The 21030-nt window shown below is 35.8% G+C and overlaps 1 protein-coding gene and 1 pseudogene across 2 annotated transcripts in view; both read left to right on the top strand.

Annotated features, from left to right (window-relative positions):
• Positions 1–21030, top strand: part of EFCAB3 (EF-hand calcium binding domain 3) — a 483726-nt gene that overhangs the window by 237108 nt on the left and 225588 nt on the right. Inside the window, exon 52 of the mRNA XM_079134930.1 lies at positions 19356–19460. Within this exon, the coding sequence (XP_078991056.1) occupies positions 19356–19460 (105 nt within the window). The remainder of the gene's footprint in view (positions 1–19355; positions 19461–21030) is intronic.
• Positions 20348–20924, top strand: LOC306658231 (testis-expressed protein 30-like; annotated as a pseudogene). The gene has a single exon. The product of its transcript is annotated as a testis-expressed protein 30-like (transcript).

Below are 21030 nucleotides of genomic sequence, written 5' to 3'. Positions count from 1 at the left end.
AGGCATGTGTCACCATGCCCTGTTCTTTTGGTGTCTAAAACATGAATGTGTTTCAAATGCTTTTATCCACATCTATTGAGATAATCATGTGATTCTTATCCCTCAGTCTGCTTATATGGTGAATTACATTTATTGATTTCTGTATGTTGAACCAACCTTGTATCCCTGGGATGAAACCCCCTTAATCATGGTGCACTATATTTTTAATGTTTTTGTATGCAGTTTGCCAATATTTTATTAAGAATATTTGCATCTGTATTTATCAAAGATATTGGTCTGAAGTTTTCATTCCTTCAGGTGTCTTTGTCTGGTTTTGGTATCAGGATGATACTGGCTTCAAAGAATGAGTTTGTCAGTGTTCTCTCCTTTTCTATTTCATTCTAAATTTTGAAGAGGATTGGTATTAATTCTTCTCTAAATGTCTGGTATAAGTTGGCTAAGAATCCATCTGGTGCTGGGCTTTTCCTTTATTAGAAGGCTTTTGATAGCTTCATCAATTTAATTCCTTGAAATTGATGTGTTTACGTTTTCTAAATCCCCATGGTTTAATTTAGATAGGTCATCTGTCTCTAGGAATTTGTCAGCATCTTCAAGATTTTCTAACTTATTGAAGTGAAAGTTTTCAAAATACTTTCTGATGAGCCTCTGAATTTCAGTAGTGTCTGTGGTGATATTTCCTTTTTTATCTCAGATTTTGTTAATGTGAGGTATTTTTTCCCCTCTTTTTTTTTGGGGGGGGGGGCTAGTTTGACTATGGGTTTATCAATATTGTTTATCCTTTCAAAAGATCAATTCTTTTCTTCATTTTCTCAATTTCACTGATTTTGTCTTTAATTTTAATTATTTCCTGTCATCTGCTGATTTTGCTTTTGATTGTTCTTCTTTATCTAGGACCTTGAGATATGATGTTAGATTATTTATTTTATATATATTCTTTTAATGTATGAATGCTCAATGGTATGGATTTTTCCTTTTAGAACTATCTTCATACTTTTGTAGAGATTTTGATATGTTGTATTTTATTCTCATTTAATTCTAAGAACTTTTTTATTTCTATGCTGATTTCTTCTTCCATTCATCATTCAAAAGTATATTACTTAGTCTCCAGGTGGAGTGGTTTTCTGTTTTCTTTGTCTTATCATTGATTTCTGATTTGATAGCATGCATCTTTTTATTTGCTAATATTTGCTTTGTGACATAAAATATGGTGTTTTTTTAGCAAATGTTCCGTGTGCTGCTAAGAAGAAAGTGAATTCAATCATTGATGGATGAAATATTCTATAGATGTCTATAAGGTCCTTATTATTAATTGTATTTTTTAGTTCTGTAGAATCTTTTCTTAGTTTGTGTCTAGATCATATATCCAGTGGGGAGAGAGGCACATTGAAGTCACCCAGAACTATTGTAATGTGGTCTGTTTGAATCTTAATATTGAGAAGAGTCTTTTTTTTTTTTTTTTTTTTTTGATGTATGTAGATGCTCCATTGTTTGGGGTATAAATATTTACAATTGTTATATATCTTGTTGATGTATGATTCCCTTAAGCAGTATGACATGAACTTTTAATGTTTTCACAGACATTGATTATTCTGTTCATGGTCTCCTAACATCTTTTTTTTCATGGCCAACTTTATTTTCAAGATTATGTATTTTGTCTTTGAGGTCTTCAAATATATCTTCAAAGTGATTTAATCTATTGGTGATACTTTTCATTGAATTTTTAATTTGGTTTATTCAAGTCTTTCATTTCCAGTATTTCTGTTTAGTTCTTTTTTAGAATCTCTGTCTTTTTATTGAAGTGACCTTTCACTTCCTGTGTTTTCTCCCTGATTTTACTCCTTACATCTTTTAGCTCAGAGAACATTTTAACTATGAACTTTCTAAATTCTTTTCTCTGACATTCCTTTACTGTGATGTCAATGAAGTCAGTTGTTGAAGCATTATGGGCTGTTTGCAATGTATTTTTCCCTTGATTTTGATGTTGTTTATATGTCTACCTATCTAATTGGTATAGTTCTCACTTCTTCCAAAGGACTATTTTGTGAGCTTTTTTTCTCTTAAGATCTCTGAATTGGGTAAATATCCAAACAATGATATTTTAAGTCAATGTGTGGCCTCTGCTGATCCCAATATCAGTCCCATTTTAAGAGATGCTGCTGAATCCCAGTTATTATAATCACTTTAGAGCCAAGCCTTGTTCTTTTCAACCTCATAAGAAACAAAAACTTGTTGCTATTGTTCTCCATGTTTCCTCAAATTCAAGTATAAACTTGTAATAAAGTTCTGGAATAGGTTAAAAATTAGTTGTTAAATATAGTAAACTTACTGTAACCTTAAATGAGGGCTAAAAGTGGGAAGAAAGAAAGACTGAGCAAAAAGGAGAGAGAGAGAGAGAGAGAGAGAGAGAGAGAGAGGAGGGAGGAAGGAAGGAGGGAAGGACAGAAGGAAAGAAGGAAGGAAGATATAAAAGAATAATTTATACCAAATTAGAGAGGAGAAATAAATTGATGGTACTTGAGGTAGGAGCAGATATTGAAAGGAAACTTAAGTCTCACCTCTTGGCATCTACTCATACACCAAAAACAGAGAGACATCCCAGAACAAATAAGATGACTATACACAAAAGGACATGCACACACACAAAAAAGGTTCACTTCAGTTGATGCACTAGACCAAGACCTCTAAACATGAGAAAATAGGCAAACAAATTTCCCCTAAAATCAATAATCCCCCAACAAAGTAAACCACTGAGAGTGAGGTAGATGAAAATCCAGAGAAAGATAATAAAAAACCAATTATCAAAATGTCCAATGAACTAAAAGAAGATCTAAGGAAGAAATTAAGAGAGCAATCACAAGAGATGAAAGACCATTTTAATAAAGAAATAGAAATAGTGAAAAGAAACTAAGTAGAATTCCTAGAAATGAAACACAAGATCAATTAAATTACAAGCTCACTTGAATGTATCAATAACAGACTAGATGGTGTAGAAAAAAGAACCTCATCCCTTGAAGACAGAACTTCAGGCACTGAAGACAGGCTATATGATTTTGAGTACACAGAGTGCAATAAAGGGAAAAAGTTATAGCGCATACAAGAACTCTAGGACAATTTTAAAAGACCAAACCTGAGAATTATTGGGATAGAAAAGAACATGGAGACACAAACTCAAGGCATAAAGAACATTTTCAATGAGATAGTTACAGAAAATGTCTCCCATGTCAGAAACGAGATAGACATCCATATTCAGGAGGCTTACAGGACCCCAAATAGACTCAGCCAAATGAGCTTGCCAAAACATATCATAATCAAAATGTCTAACATAGAAAACAAGGAAAGAATATTAAAAACCAGAAGAGAGAAATATCAAGCCACATTTAGAAGCAAACCATTCAGGCTCACTTCTAATTTCTTTGTTCAGACTCCAAAATCAAGGTGGGACCTGGAATGAGTTGTTCAAAACCCTAAAAGAAAACAACTGTCAGCCATGTTTACTACACCCAGAAAAACTCAGTTTCAAATTTAAGGGGGAAGAAAAAACATTCCATGACAAGAATAAACTAAAAGAATTCATGAGTACCAAACCAGTACTACAAAGAATACTCAAAGATAAACTTCACATAGAAGAACTAAAAAAAAATAATAATAATTCCCAAAGTTCCCAAACAGAGGAAGTTCAACAGAAGAATAATCTACCAGCTGAGAATCAAGACAGGATAAGATACAGCAAAAAACAAGATGGCAGGAAACAAAACACACATATCCATATTAATGCTGAAAGTTAATAGTCTCAACTCCCCAATTAAAGGACATAGATTAGCAGGGTGAATCAAAACAATCCAACTATATGCTGTTAACTAGAGACCCATCTTATTGTCAAAGAAACCCACAGACTGAAGGTAAAAGGATGGCAAAAAATATTCCATACATATGATCCAAGAAAACAAGGAGTAGCTAGCTACTCTTATATCAAACAAAGTGAATTTCAAGCAAAAATTAGTCAGAAGAGACAAGGAAGGACATTACATCCTAGTAAAGGGAGCAGTCCAAAAAAAAAGATATCATGATTGTTATGGTTTGGATGTGAGATGTCCCCCAAAAAGCTCACATATGAGACAATCAAGATGGTTCAGAGGAGAAATGATTGGGTTGTGAAAGCCTTAACACATTTATTGAATTAATCCCCTGAAAGGAATTAACTGAGTGGTAACTAAAGTGGAGGGTGTGACTGGAGGAGGTGGGCACTGGGGGCAAGGCTTTGGGGTACATATTTGTATCTGGCAAGTGAAGTCTCTCTCTCTCTGCTACCTGAACATCATGTGAGCTGCTTCCCTCTGCCACACACTCTGCTATGATGTTCAGCCTTACCTCAAGCCCCAAGGAATGGAGCCTGCTGTCCAAGGACTGATACCGCTAAAACCATGATTCCCCAAATAAACTTTTCCTCCTCTATAATTGTTCTGGTTAGGTCTTTTAGTTGCGATAGTGAAAAAGCTGATTAAAACAATGATAGTAAACATTTAGACCCAAATATCATTGCACCCAATTACATGGAAAAAATACTCAATTACATTAAATTCCACATAGACCCTAACGCAATACATCCTTAGTAACAATAGGCAGGTCATCAAAAGAAAAAATCACCAAAGATAACTTTAATCTAAACAATACTATAAGTCAAATGAACCTAACAGACATCTACAGAATATTCTACCCCAAAACACATGAATTTACCTTCTTCTCAACAACACATAGAACTTTTTCCAAATAGACCATATTCTAGGCCACAGTCCAAATCTTAGCCAATATAAAATATTAATATAATCCCATGTAGTCTAGAAATCAATAGCAAGAACAATAATAGAAACTATGTAAACACACGGTGATTTAACAATACTCTTTTAAATGAAGAATGGGTCAAAAAAGAAATGAGAATAGAAATTAAGAAATTCTTATAAATGAACAAGAACAAAGATACAACTCTGGGACAAAACCTCTGGGATAGTATAAAAGCAGTTCTAAGAAGAAAATTTATAACACTGAGTGCCTATGTAAAAAAATATTAAGAGATCCCAAATAAATAATTTATTCTCAACCTCAAGGCCTTAGAAAAGGAGGAACAAACTAACCCCCAAACCAGTAGAATACAGGAAATAATTAAGTTCAGAGCTGAAATTCATAAAAGTGAGAATAAGAAAATAATATACAGGATCAATGTAATAGTTTGCTTCTTTAGAAAGATAAATAAAATTGGCAAACACTTTAGCCAAACTTACCAAAAGAAAGAGTGAGAAGAAGCAAATCAACAAAATCAAGGATTATTAAGTGGAAAAGGAGTTATCACCAAAAAACCCTCTGGAATCCAGAGAATTATCGGATCCTATTTTGAAAATTCATAGTCCAATAAACTGGTAAATCTGGAAGACACTGATGAATTTCTAGACACATATGACCTGCCCAATTTGAATCAGGAAGATATAGAAAACCTAACCAGACCAATATCAAGTAATGAAATTGATACAGCAATTAAAAGCCTTCCAAAAATAAAAAGCCCAGGATCTGATGGATTCTCAGTTGTGTTCTACCAGACAGTTACAGAACTAACACTAGTCTTCCTCAAATATCCCACAAAATTGAAGGATAGGGGACACTTTCAAATAATTTTTATGAAGCTAATATAACCCTGATACCAAAACCAGACAAAGATGCATCAAGGAAAGAAAATTACAGACCAATATTCCTGATGAACATATATGCAAAAACCCTGAATAAAATGTTAGCAAATTGCACTCAAAATCACATCAAGAAGATAATACACCATTATCAAGCGGGTTTCATTCCAGGGATGTAAATTTGATTCAACACATGGCAAATCAATAAATATGATTCATCACTTAAACAGAATTAAGAACAAAAATTACATGATCATCTAAATAGATGCAGAAAAGACCTTTGATAAAATCCAACACCCATTCATGTTAAAAAAACAAACAAACAAACAAAAAACTGGAGAAACTAGGTATCCAAGGAACTTAACTTCAACATCTTAAAGGTCATTTATGAGAAACCCAAAGCCAATATCATATTAAATCAAGAAAAACTGAAAGCATTTCCACCAAATTTAGAAACAAGATAAGGTTGTCCACTCCTGTTCAATATGGTCCCTGAAACATTAGCCAGAGCATTCAGGCAAGAAAAGGAAATTAAAGGAATACAAATAGGAAAATAGGTCAAAATCACTGTTTGCCAATGACATGATCCTGTATCTAGAAGATCCAAAAAACTCCACCAGACCTCTAGAGCTTATAAATGAATTTAGCAAAGTAGCAGGATGCAAGATCAACACCCATAAATAACTTTCCTATACTCCAAAAGTAATTCAGTTGAAGAAGAAATCAGGAACACCACCACCTTCACAATAACCTCAAAAAATAATAAACTTGGGAATTAATCTAACCAAGGATGTAAATGAGCTCTATAATGAAAATTATATAACACTGAAGAAAGACACTAAAGAAGATCTTAGAAAATGGAAAAACATCTCATGTTCTTTGATAAGCCAAATTAATATTGTCAAAATGGCCATACTACCAAAAGCAATATACAGATTCAATGCAATCTCCATCAAAATGTCAATGACATTCTTCACAGAATTAGAAAAAACAATTCTTAAATTTATTTGGAATAGTAAGAGATACAGAATAGCCAAAGCAATACTAAACTAGAAAAGTGAAGCAGGAGGCCCCACAATACCTGATCTGAAATTATACTACAGAGCCATAGTAACAAAAACAGCATAGTATTGGCACCAAAAGATACAGGAAGACCAATGGAATAGAAGAAAGACACAGAGACAAACCCAAAAACCTATAGCCATCTGATATTTGACAAGAGTGCCAAAATATATCTTGGACAAAAGACAGCCTTTTTAACACATAGTACTGGAAAAACTGGATAGCTATATGTAGAAAAATGAAATTAGACCTCTATCTTTGATCCTGCACAAAACTCAAATCAAAATATATCAAAGACTTAGTGATTAGACCAGAACCTTACAACTGCTAGAAGAAAACATAGGGTCAACACCCCATCATATAGGTGCTGGCACAGACTTCCTTAACAAGACCCCCAAGGTGTAAGAAATGAAACCAACAATCATGAAATGGGATGCCATCAACCAAAAAACTTCTGCACAGCTAAGGAAATTATAAAGAGAGTGAAGAGAGAACCAAAAGAATGGGAGAAAAGCTTGGCCAGCCACTCCTTCAACCGGGGATTAATATCCAGAATATACGGAGAACTAAAAAAACTTTAAAAAATAAATAACCCAATCAATAAATGGACAAAAGAACTAAACAAGCTTCTCAATAGAAGAAACACAAAAAGTCAATAAATACATGCAAAAATATTCACCATCTTTTCCATTTGTACAGGGATAATGCACTATATTAAATATGTAAGGTCTTATCTATGTGGGTTTGATTACAGAAACTAATAAAGTATTCTCTAAATAAAAAAATGTTCAATATCTCTAGCAAACGGAGAAATGCAAATCAAAACTACACCAAGATTTCATCTCACCCCAGTCAGTGGCAATGATCCAGTCAATGGCAGTGATCAAGAATGCAAACAGTAAGTGCTGGGGAGGTTGTGGGGACACTTGTACACTGTTGGTAGGACTACAACTAGTGCAATCACTCCGTAAAGCAATATGGAGATTCCTCAAAAAACTAGGGATGGAACCACCATATGACCCAACTGTCCCACTTCTGGATATTTTCCCAAAAGATCTAAAATTGTCATACTGCAGTGACACAGCCACATCAATGTTTATAGTAGCACAATTCACAACAGCTAAATTATGGAATCAACCCAGATTCCAGATGCCCATCAATAGATGAATGGATTAAGAAATTGCGAGATGTGTATACTATTTTACACACACACACACACACACACACACACACAATGGAGTTCTACTCAGTCACTTAAAAAAATGAAGTTATGGCATTTGCAGGTAAATGGATGGAAATGGAGAATATCATGCTAAGTAAAATCAGCCAAACTCAGAAACCCAAACTTCACATGTTTTCTCTCATATGCAGAAGCTAGAGCAAAATAAAGGAAAGGAGTCTGGATAAGATTACATAAGGAACCAATCAAATACAAATTAATAATGAGCAAAAAGAAGTCTAATAGACTTGAGGAAGAGAAGGAGGAGAGGTGATGGGTGGGAAAGGGGGAAGGGAAATGGGAGATTATGAACTGAAATCAATTTCTATGCATGTATGAGTTTGTTGGGATGAATCCAACTACTGTGCATAACCATGAAACTCTAATAAAAATAAAAAGGTTCTGCTGCAGGGGACTTCCCTCTGGTTTAATTTGTAGCTGTCTGGGAGACATGTGAGAAGATGCCATGTTGATTTAAGGGGGTGACTAGTCAGCTGAGGGCTCCACAGATAGTTGCAGACCCTGGCTTTGTTTTCTTTTCGGTTTGGTTCAAGCTATTTTCTCAGTTTTAAGACCCTGCTGTTACCATCAAATTTTGTCCGTCTTTCCTAATGTTTTTAAGTGGGTGATCTTAAGAGATTTTCTTCTTTTTATTTGTTCTTTTTAGTTATACATGACAGTAGAATCAAGTTTGACATATTTATGTAAACATGGAGTATTCCTTATTCTAATTAGCATCCCAGTCTTATGGAAGTGCATGATGTGGAGATTCACTGTGGTGTATTTATGTATGTACATAGAAAAGTTATGTCAGATTAATTCCACTATCTTTCCTATTTCCACCCCCCTTCCCTTCATTCTCCTTTGTCTAATCAACGAACTTCCATTCTTCCCATCCCCCCACCTTGTTCTGTGTTAGCATCCACATATAAGAGATTGTCTGCTTCTTCTTTCTCTCTCTCTCACCCCTCTTCTCTCCCCTAGTTCAGGTTCAGGGTTAGTGGACTCTGAATTTATTTTCTACTCTGGTAATCTATGTCCCTGTCTCTCCAGTTCTCAGAATTTCTAATATGGAGTCTTCTTGTTGCCTTCTTTCTGTGTTTTGAGGAGATCTCGTCTTTCTGCCTAGCTCACTTCCACCATCCTCCTCATCTCTCTGGCTAAAATTTTGAGTATTGTATTGAATAAGAAAGGTGAGAGTGGACATTTTTGTCTTGTTTCTAATTTTAGAACACATGCTTTCAGTTTTTTCCCATTCTGTATGGTGATGACTATGGTTTGTCTTACATGGCCTTTATTATGTTAAGGAGGATCCTTCTTTGCCTCATTTCTTCAGGACTTTTATCATTTAGCAATGTTGAATTTTATCAAGCCTTTTTCCACTTCTGTTGGAATGATAGTGAATTTTTGCAATTATTATAATTAACTCATTTAATTCATAAGTACATTCCAGTTTTACCTTAATTCAGAAATGTTCTGTTTTAAAACTGTATTCTCTACAATTTATATTTCATTTTTAGTTATACATGACAGTAGAATGTATTTTGACATATTACGTAGGCATGGAGTATAATAGGATACCATTGTTGTGGTTGTACATGATGAGGAGTTTCACCAGTTGTGTATTCATATATGAACACAGGAAAGATATGTCCAACTTGTTCTACTGTCTTTCCTTTTCCCATCCCCTTTCCCTTCATTCCCCTTTGTCTAATCCAATGAACTTCTATTTTTCCCTCCCCACCCCATTTTGTGTGTTATTTGGGATTGGCTTATTTCATTTAACATGATAGCCTCCAGATCCATCTGTTTATTGGCAAATGCTGTAATTCTATTTTTCTTTATTCCTGAGTAATATTCCATTGTGCATATGTACCACATTTTCTTGATTCATTCATCTGTTGAAGGGCACCTTGGTTGGTTCCATAGCTTAAATTGTGAATTGAGCTGCTATAAATATTGATTTGACTGTGTCACTGTAGTATACTGATTTTAAGTCCTTTGGGTAGTGATTTCTGTTCTTGATCATATTTGTATTCTGTATTATGTTGTTTGATTTGCATATGTTGAACCATCTTTGCCTTTCTGAAAGAAGCTAATTTGATTTGTGTTTATGATTTTTTAAACATATTGTTGATTTACAAGTATTTTATTGCAAATTTTATGCCTATGTTCATCAAAGATATTGATCTATAAGGTTTTTTATTATGTCCTTATAAGGTTTTGGTAGCAAGGTAATACTGGCTTCATAGAATGAGTTTGGAAGAGTTCCCTCCTTTTCTATTTTGTGGAATATTTAGGACTTATTTGTGGTAGTTATGCTTTAAAACTTTTGGTCCAATTCAGCAATGACTCTGCCCTGTCCAGGGCTTTTGCTTGTTAAGCATCTCTTTGTTGCTATTCAATATCATTACTCATTATTGAGCTATTAAGGTTTTTATATCCTCTTGGTTCAATTCAGTAAATCGTGTATCCATAATTTTGTTGGTTTCTTCTAGATCTTCCATTTTGTTGTCATATAATTTTTCAAAATATTTCTTAATGGGCCTTTGAATTTAAATGATTTTTGTTATAATGTCTCCTTTATACATCTCTAATTTTTAAAAATTTGGGTCTGCTCTTTCTTTTGGTTAATTTAACTAAAGTCTTATCTATTTTATTTATCTTTTCACAAAGTAACTCTTAGTTTCATTGATCCTTTGTATTGTACTTTTAGCCTCTGTTTCATTTATTTCATCTCTGAACTTTATTTCTTTCCTTCTATTGATTTGGGACTTCGTTCATTCTTGTTTTTCTAAGACCTTGAGATGCATCAGTAGTTTTATGTAGGTACTCATTGCTACAAACTTTCCTTTTAGTTTTGCTTTGCTCTATACCACAGATTTTGTTGTTTTGTTTGTTTTCATTTGATTCAAGTAATTTAATTTCCCCTCTGACTTCTTCTATGACCCACTGTTCACTCAGTAGTATGTTGATCGATCTTCATGTATTTGTATAATTTCTTGTTTCTTTTTTTAATTTTTAAATTTAAAATTTTTATTTGTTCTTTCTAATTATACCTGACAGTGAAGTCTATTTTGACATATTTATATGAAGATGAAGTTTATTTTATTCTAATTAGGATCCCAGTCTTGTGGATGTACATGATGTTGAGACTGACTATAGTGTATTCATATGTGTATGTAGGAAAGTTATGTCAGATTCATTCCACTCTTTCCTATTCTTCCCTTTATTGATTTCTAGTTTCACTCCAATGTGATCTGATAAAATGCAAGGAATTTCAATTTTTTAAAAAATTTTAATACTTGAGTATTGTAAATGGCATAAACATGGATATGTATGTATCCCTATAGTATTCTGATTTTAGTTCTTCTGCATAAATACTAAGGAGTGGAATAACTGGGTAGTATTGTGATTCCATTCCTAGTCTTTTGAGAAATCTCCATAATGCTTTCTAAAGTGGTTGTACCAATTTTCATTCCCACCAACAATATCTAAATGTACTGTTCCCCCCAGATCCTCACTAGAAATTATTGTTATTTATATTCCTCATGCTTGCCATGCTAACTGAACTAAGGTTAAGTCTCAGGGTAGATTTGATTTCTTGTGTGGCCACTGCCTGCCCAGAATTTCAATAATTACCAGAATGTTGAATATTGTTTTACATATTCATTGACTATTTGTATTTCTTCTGAGCAATGTCTGCTTAGTTCATTTGCCCATTAGTTGATTTGGTTATTTGTTTTTTCTAGTGTTAATTTTTCAAGTTCTTTATATCTTCTGGATATTAATCCTCTATCAAAAGAGTAACTGGCAAAGATTTTCTCCCATTCTATAGGCTCTCTCTTTACCTTTTGGTTTTTGTTTTGTTTCGTTTTGTTTTGCTGTGAAGAAATTATTTATTGCTATCCCACTCATTGATTCTTGATTTTATTTCCTGATCTCTAAGAGTCTTATTAAGGAAGTTGATGCCTTCACCAATATGTTGGAGTGTTAAGCCTATGTTTTCTTCTAGCATTTGGAGAGTTTCTGGTTTAATTCCTAGGTGTTTGACCCACTGTGAGTTGGTTTTTGTGCATGGTGAGAGATAGGGATCTAGTTTCATTCTTCCACATTTAGACATCTAGTTTTCCCAGCATCATTTAACTAAAATAGCTTTCTTTCTCAAACATGTACTTTTGGCATCCTTGTCAAGTATCAAATACTGTATCTGTGTGGAGTCATCGGAGCCTTTTATTCCACTGGTCTTTGTATCTGTATTTATGCCAGTACCATGCTGCTTTGTTACTGTAGTTCTGTAGTATAATTTGAGATTGGTTATTATGATGCCCGCAGCATTGCAGGAATTGCTTTGGCTATTCTGGGCCTTTTAATTCTTCCATATACATTTTAGGACAGATTAAAAATAATTTTAAATGAGATAGAAGCAAGAAGAAATTTGTTTTTAAATGTTAAAAATTTAGAAGAATGAAAAAGTAATATAATAATAAAAGAATAGATAGAGGGAAAAAAGTGAGTCAAAAATTCCTCCTTGCTGAAGTGCTTGAACATACAAGGAGGTGCAACTGATTTCAAGGTATGCCAATTGTCTTCTTCACGGGTCTTCTAAAGTTGAACCCACCAGCTGCTGTGGATGGTACAGATAAGTCATTGAAATTCTTTCTGAGTTCTCACCAAAGTAGTTGAGGCAGAATGCAGGCTATTTCTCACCCAGTGGATTAAGGCAAAGTGTTGGCTGAGCCAGGGGCATAGTCTCTCCAGACTTTTTTTATTCTGTGTACTTGGGTACATGGCAAATGCTGATGCCTCCGCTGGTGAGACCTTCTTGCCCACTACGTTTTGGTGAATACAACCCGCTCCTGGCTGATATTCACTATGGGTGTTTTCAGTCTACACACCCAGGGGGATTGCAAATGCTGAAGCCTCCAACAGTAGGGGAGCAATTTAATCACTGAGTTCTGTGCTGGAAGGTGTTCTACTACCCTCCACACTGGCACCTTTTGATCTGGCCACACACACAAAACCACACAACTGATGTCACTTCCAGTCACAGAGGGCCTGCTCCCTAAAACCAGATTCCAGTGGGCACTGCCTTCCACTTTCTTCCCCATCGCAGCTCACATTGGTATAGTTCAGTGGGTGTGTGTTAGAAATACTTTCCCCAAGTCGGGTTTCTTGTGTGGCCACTGGCTGCCCAGTCAAGGCAGTGGGGTGTCCACAAGGACCCTGAGATTATGCCATATTGTCTGTCCTCCAGAGAAAAAGAGTCTGAGACAATAGGACCTTTCTCAAGATGGTTCCTGGCTATACCACTGAGAGTCTGATAAGAGATGCAGTGAAATTTCTTCTCTAGAGTTAACTTTCTGTTCAGAGTTCTGGTCACTTGTTTATTTAAGCCTTCTGTGCCATGCTGTAACTCTTTCTCTTCCACCTTTGTCCCCTTAGAGGAGAGATTTCCCTTCCCCCAACTAAGGTGCCAAGCACCTGAGTGCTGAGGTATTCCACTTCTCTTGCTTTATTATTCTCTCTAGTATCTTGGGTTTTATATTTTTCTTCCTTCAATTTCCAGTGGTCACCCATGACCACTCACATCCTCAAGTAGTTACATACGAATTGCTTTATTTCTGTCCTGTGGAGAAATGGACAACTGCTGAGTGCCTTTATTATGCCATCTTCTCAGTCACTATACTTGGTGCTTATATCTTTCTTCTTCCACTACCCGCTACTTATTGTCTTTTATCTCACCAAACACTTTGGCTACTCCTATTCCTTGTCTGGTGATTAAGCCTAAATTTTATTCCAGAGAAGTAAGGTCCATTAAAGTCCTGCTGTTGTATTGTATTGGGCTTTTTAACTTTTAATGAATTTTAATTAATGAACAGAACAAGAATATACCAAGAGGTACCCCTTTATTCCAGACTTGTCTGTAAACCTGTTGTGTAGGAGCAGCCCAATTTCCTTTTGATGGTCAGGATTAGTTACTAAACCAGTATAATCATCTCTTTCTTTACTTTTTGATGGGCAAGAAGAACCCAAAGTGGCTCAGACCAAGTTTTTCTTTTCTTCCTTAGTCAACCTGCCATAAGGAACTCTTCATAGAAACCTAGTTGTACGTTAAGAAAAAGGAGATAATGTATAAGGAGTAGACATGAGTATCTGAGCCCCTTGCTCATGCAATTTTTTAGTTTTTAGGCTCCGCTTAAGTCCAACTTTATAGATACCACTACTATTTGATTATAGAATGCTTCCATGCATGTCCAACTTTATATCTTAGTCAGTCAGATATTACCATTTCACACTAGGTAGCTCAGTTTTCACATTATTTAGTGACAAATAGTCAAGAGTTCAGTCTCTAGAGCTAGGAAGCAACTCCAGAAGCTTTTTCTAAAAAGAAAAATAGTTTTCTGAAGAAAATGGAATATATTTGATCCAAAATCCTAAAAATATTTGCTGAGATTCATATGTATGACTCTTCCAAAGGTTTTCTATAGCATCCCTTTCATCCTAAAAGATTTATCTTAAATTATCCTAGACAACAGTACCTTTGAAATTTTACCTAAGTGGCAGGCTCTCAAATTTTTGTGGGCTTTGTTTTCTATCTTGTTACATTCATGTTTCTTTACCAAGTTGTCTAGAATATTGCTACTTCCTGCTCACCAAGTCCAATCATCAATGTAATAGAGTTACTAACAAATGTAAAGAAAAAAAGCATTCACCAGATCACTAACTATGTATACCAAATGTCAAACCAGACACAGTGGCACACATCTGTAATCCCAGTGGCACAGGAGAATTACAAATTCAAAGCCAGCCTCAGCAAAAGCGAGGTACTAAGCAACTCAGTGAGACCCTGTCTCTAAACAAACTAAAAAAAAAAAGACTGGGGTTGTGGCTCAGTGGTTGAGTACCCCTGAGTTCAATCCTTGGTACCCCTGACCCTACCCCCACCAAAGAAAAACAAATGTCAAGAGAGAAATGTGGTGTTTCATCAGTAAAAAGCCATATCTGCAGTAATAATTGCTATTGGAATGACACCTAATTAAGTTTATCATAATCAACTGTCAGTCTCTAAGATCTGTCTTCTATATGGATTAAATAGGCAAATTGAATGGGAATATGATAGAAATCACTACCCTTGCATATTTCAAATTCTTCATGAGGGTACTAATCTTTGATAACCCTCCAAAGAATTGCTGTTGTTTTTGGTTTATAATTTTGATAAGTAAAATATTTCTAATGGTTCTGTTTTATCATAATAGTACTCACATCGCAGGCCAGAAAACTTTTAAGGGAATTCACTCAATGGCTCATGTATCTCTTTTCCAACTCTGTATTTGGAATTGGAGAAACAACCACAGGATTGGTTTAATGATCCTCCAGACCCATTAGGTGATAGAACCAAGCCAAAGATCCATGATCTCAATCACCTTAAATTCCATAAAACCCCTACTCTAGATGGCAGTCCACAGTAAAAATTTTGGGTCTCTTGGAATTAGTGTGCATTCAGAGGCCAGTATACAATATTTTCCAAGCCAGTTGGCCACATGGCTCTCCACTGCCCTGGGAAGCAGACCCTCCCACTCACCCTCAACCTCTGAACATAACCAGGAAATCCATTCTGAGTAGCTGAACCCAGGGAAACAGATAAGAGGCCCCATCCAACAAACCAAGACCCTGGGAAGCAGCCAAGCTGCCTGTCTTAGGTGACTCAGCCCACCAACATTTTCAGGAAGCAGCTAGGCAGCCCCACCCATCCTCCTGTGGTCTCAAGAAGCGTTAAACGGCCTTTCTCAGAAATTTAACCCACTGAGGCCCTGAGGGGCATATTCTTGACCTGGTCTTTGCACCTTTGGCCTTAGGAAGTAGCTGGACTAACTTTCTTTACCAGGTCAGTACTCAGAGGTCCTGCAAAGTCACATATGCAACCCTCAGACACCAATAGGTACCCTCTCTGAGTCTCTGGTGTGGCACAACCCCCATGTAGCCCTAAGACACTGACAGGCACCCCACCCTGATACCAGACATGTAGTTCCACATCCATCTGGGCCTAGTAGAGTGACAGTGCCTTCACATGACCCACAGAAACTGATGAGCAGGTACACTGTACCCAGAGCTGCCGGTGAACCCACCTACCTACGAGAGCTGCATCCCAGCTGATAAAGCAATCCTGCAATCCCTGCTTCCTGGCCACTGAGGCATCTGCAGACCTCACCAACCCTGATTATAACTCAAGAAGTTACACAGACCCTAAAGCGTCCAAAACCAAAACCTGTGCAGCATATCCAACCAGCACCCTATCCAACCAGCACCCTAGGACACATCAACAGAAAGTATTTTATTACAAATTTTTAGTCAGCTTTTTCATTACTGTGACCCAAAGACCTGACAAGAACAATTCTAGAGGATGAAAAGCTTATTTGGCACTCATGGTTTCAGAGGTTTCAGTCCACAGAAGGCCAGTTTCATTGCTGTGGGCCCATGGTGAGGCAGAACATCAAGGCGGAAGGGTGTGGAAGAGAAAAGCAGCTCAGGACATGACAATCAGGGAGCAGAGAGAGTGCACCATCGATCAGGGACAAAATATAAATCCCAAAGGCACACCCAGCTCCTCCAGCCACACCCTGCCTGCTTACAGTCACCATCCAGTTAAACTATTCAAGTGAATTAAATGCACTCATTAGGTTGATGCTCTCACAACCCAATCATTTCACCTTTAAACGTTCTTGCATTGTAGTACACATCAGTTTTGGGGGATCACCTCATATCTAAGCCATACTACTACTCTATAATTATTAGAGGCAATTGACCCACCAAATATACCCATACAAGGACACAAAAAGCATGAAAATTATAAGGTAACATGTTGCCTCCCAATAAACACAATGACTCTCTAGCAAAAAAACCCCAAATAAAAGAAAAATCAACAAATTGCCTGACAGGAATTAAAAAAAAAAAAAACATTATTTTAAGGGAATTTAACCAAATATAATAGAATACAAACAATTTAACTAACTTACAAAGGTAACTCATGCTATGAATGAGAAATTAAGCAGTTATAGAACTGACTCAAGATCTAGGAATTAAGGGGCTATGACTCTGTTATTATTCAAGTCATACTTTTGTTCACCCTACCTTGTTTTATTTTGTTTATTTGTTTATTTTTATTTTTGTTTGGTTTGGTTTAGCTTTTTTTTTATTCAATCCAAGCATCTGTTTCACCTGCAGGGACTGTGATCATTTAATCAATACTAAATATCTCTCTAGGAGTTGAACCATTCTGATTAGTGTTTTGACTTTTTTTTTTTTTTTTTGCCTATTATAGTAACTCTGACCATCTTTTCTCTGGCAATTAAATGCTACCATGTGACCCCTACCAACCCCAATACCATTACCCACATTGAATTCAGAGAACTCAGTTCACTGAGAGCATTTTCCACCATCATTTCTAGTCTATGAAGAAGAACCTAAAGAGCTAGTCAGGGATGTTGGAAATTTCCTAATGAGTGTATCCAGGGGTCAGAAAACTACAGCCTGTTGTCAATCCAGCCTCTCCTGCCTGTTTTCCAAATAAAGATAAAACTTTATTGAAACAGCCACTATTTTTTGTTTATGTACTATCTACAGCTCCTTTATCAAACAGCTGGGGTGAGTTGTTGCTACAGAGGCATTAAAGCCTGCAAAGCCACATCTACAGCCTTGCTCTAGACCTTCCCAGGTCATATATGACAAACCCACTCCAAAATTCTGATCTCCCTATACTTTTAGATGCATCCTCTATAGCTGTGCTGTCCAGGATACCAGCTATCAGCACATGTAGCTCTGAGCACTTACATGGCTCCTCCAAATTGAGAAGTTCTTTAAATGTTAAAATACACCCTAGGTTTCAAAGACCTAGCACAAAAATATAAAAAATAGCTAATTAGTAATTTTTCCATTGGTTACATGTTGAAATAATAATTTGTTAAATACATTGTGTTAATTTGTTAAATACGTTGTGTTAAGTAAGATATTAAAATTATCTTAATTAAAATTAAGTTAAAATTTATTTCATCTGTCTTTATCTTTTAATGTGGCTTATAAAAAATTAAAAACTATGTGACTCGCATTTATAAATTACATGTATTTCTATATAGCACTTAATTTAGTATAAGTCACTTTCAGGTCTAGGCTTCAGCCAAATAACTGAGCAAACTATTAGAGCCTTTCCTAGAAATTTGAGTTAACACAAATAATTCAGAATCTCTGCTTATAAGTACATTCATACCATCAAATTCAGTTCAATCCAACAACACATTTTTCCCACGTTAGTACATCACTCTTTAGATCTATTCTATTTATATAAATTAACAGATTCTTACAGTTCTTTTAGAGTATACTGCAATTCCTTACAAGTCAGACTTTGTACCTTACCAGCAGCCAGTTGGAAACTTCACTCTGATTATAGGTATAGAAGAAATGAAAGGTTTGAGTATAAATCCTGAAGATCATCAGTCCCCTGCAAGACCTTCCTCAGGGGAGACCATTACATGCTTTTTAGGCAAGAGAAACTAAGGTGTTCAGAAAGGAGAAGAAAGGGGACTTCTATGAAGCTTGGCAGGATTTAGAGGAGTAGTGTTCAAACTTCATTAGAATCTGTCTCTATGATACCATCCCAAATTTCAGGATCCCAAAGACCCTACAACTTTGGAAATTCAATAAAAAGAAATAAGGTTTTCTTTTAGTCTGCTCACAGAAGGTTTCAATTCCCTTATCCAGACCTTGACCTGGGAATTGTGGGAGCTGGTGAAGAAGTCTATGAACTCTGTGAAGGTTGGTCCTTCTGTATATGGTGTTCCCCATGAAGTCACTGCAGATCAACAGGGCCAGCAATGGGGAAGAAAAACTGGGCATAAAGTAGATAAGAATGAAGACAGAATGAAATTCACAATAACACACTCCCATCTTGCACCATTTCTAATCCCAATGAAAATATGTTACTCACAAAAGAGACTGGAATCCAGAGTAATAAAGCTTCTCATATGGTTGACCCAGGACTCAAAGAAGCCAAAGGAGGAGATCTGATAGGAGTTAGAAAAGCTGCAGGCCCCATTCCAACAGAGGCGGACCAGGAAATAGGCAGTGACGACATGAGCAATGTGTGGTTCTACCCAACACCCAGGACCACCTTCAGAGTGCAGCAGCTGCTGCTTCACTTCTGTCTTCCAAGTTTCATGCAGGCTTCTCTGTGGCAAACTACTTCAAAACTATACAGGGAAAGGAATTCTTGAAAATATAATTTCAACATAGTAAAATGATGAAATATAAAATCACCAATCACTAAAGGCAGTAATAATTAAATCATTCATGCAAAATATTAGTATAATGTACTTTTTTTCATGTTCCACATTGTCTTCTTTTCTAAGGGGGAAAGGTTTATGCAAATAACCTGGACACTACTCTACAAAGACTGGGTATCAAACTCACAGAAGAGGAACTTGCAAACCTATCAGAAAGGCTACAAGCTGATGGTAAGCAGTACAGATATCCTCAGGGCATCTTTAGATCTTTGCATTTTCTCTGATATGTTTAAAAATAGATTTAGCTGGTGACAGATACATATTAGAAAAATTGGAGAAGAGCCCAATATGAAAGTAAAATAAATCTTGGATCTTTATTACAATTAATCCAAACTTAGTATATCTGTCTGTTCTACAAATTACTGAGTGTGCTGTCAGGACCCTAAAAGATCTACATTACCTCTCCCCTTTTCTTTTTTTCTTCCCCTTATGTTGGTTAATTTGACTAAGGGTTTATTAATTTTGTTTATCCTTTCAAAGAACCAAATCTTTGTCTTATTGATCCTTTGGGGATTTTTTTATTCTCAATTTCATTGATTTCAGCTCTAGAAGAGGGATCAATGGAGAAGAGGAAGGGAATTGAGGGGGAATGAAGAGGGTGGAATGAATCTGATCTAACTTTCCTATGTACATATATGAATATACCTTCATGTACAACCACAGGCACTAATTAAAAAAAAGAACTATAAATAAATAGAAAGATCAGTAGAGGAGGACTGGAATGGGGAGAGGGGAGGGGAGAGAAAGGGAAAGTGCTGGTACTAAATTAGAGCAAATTATATTCTATACTTGTTTAATTATATCAAAATGAACCAAATATTATGTATAACTAAAAGGATATAATAAAAAAATCTACATTAATTAAGAAAGCAAATTGGAGGCAGTCGCTTCGAGTATACTAGCTTGTGCGCTGAAGAAAGGGAGATGTCCTTTGCTTCTCAGATGTAATGCACTTTAAGTTTACTATTCAACAGTGAAAATAAGTCATACAGAGGTTAAGTTAAAAATACCTTTTGGAAATAAATTACTGGATGCTATTTGGTACTTAGCAAGAGCTTAACATGTGGAATAATTCTTACATGGAGCATCAGGAGATATGAATCGTCCTCATTTGATGTCACTGCCGTCCCATCTTGCATCTCATGGCTTTTTTTGCCTGAGATTTACCTGTAAAGGCCTTAATATTGTGCATAGAATTAAGGCATATAAAGCAGTTTTGAATTACCTGAAGACCTCAGGAGAATACAAACTTGCAGGTGTTTTCCTTGGAGGTCGTTCAGTGGGCTCAAGAGCAGCTGCTTCTGTAATGTGTCATGTTGAGCCAGATGATGCTGATGGTTTTGTTCATGGTCTCATTTGTATTTCTTATCCACTGCACCATCCAAAACAACAGCATAAACTCAGAGATGAAGATCTCCTTTGTATAGAAGATCCTGTACTGTTTGTGTCAGGTTTAGCAGATGAAATGTGTGAGAAGAACTTGTTGGAGAAAGTGAACAGAAAATGCAAGTTCCCAATAAAATCCATTGGATTGAGAAGGCAAATCATTCTATGGCAGTGAAAGGACAATCAACAATGATGTCTACACAGATTTTGTTTTGGATTCAAGAAATCACTGAAATGGACAAGAAATAATTGTCATTTAGTTAAAAGCCATGTTATTTTGAATACAAGTACAGTTAATTTGGTAAAGAACAATATACCTCTCAGCATTATGAGATATATTTCAGACTATTGTTCT

The sequence above is a fragment of the Sciurus vulgaris genome (genome assembly GCF_902686455.1).
Source record: "Sciurus vulgaris genome assembly, chromosome: 3".
NCBI lineage: Eukaryota > Metazoa > Chordata > Mammalia > Rodentia > Sciuridae > Sciurus > Sciurus vulgaris.
The sequence above is the reverse complement of the archived record's forward strand: the minus strand, read 5'-3'. Positions and strand labels throughout refer to the sequence as shown.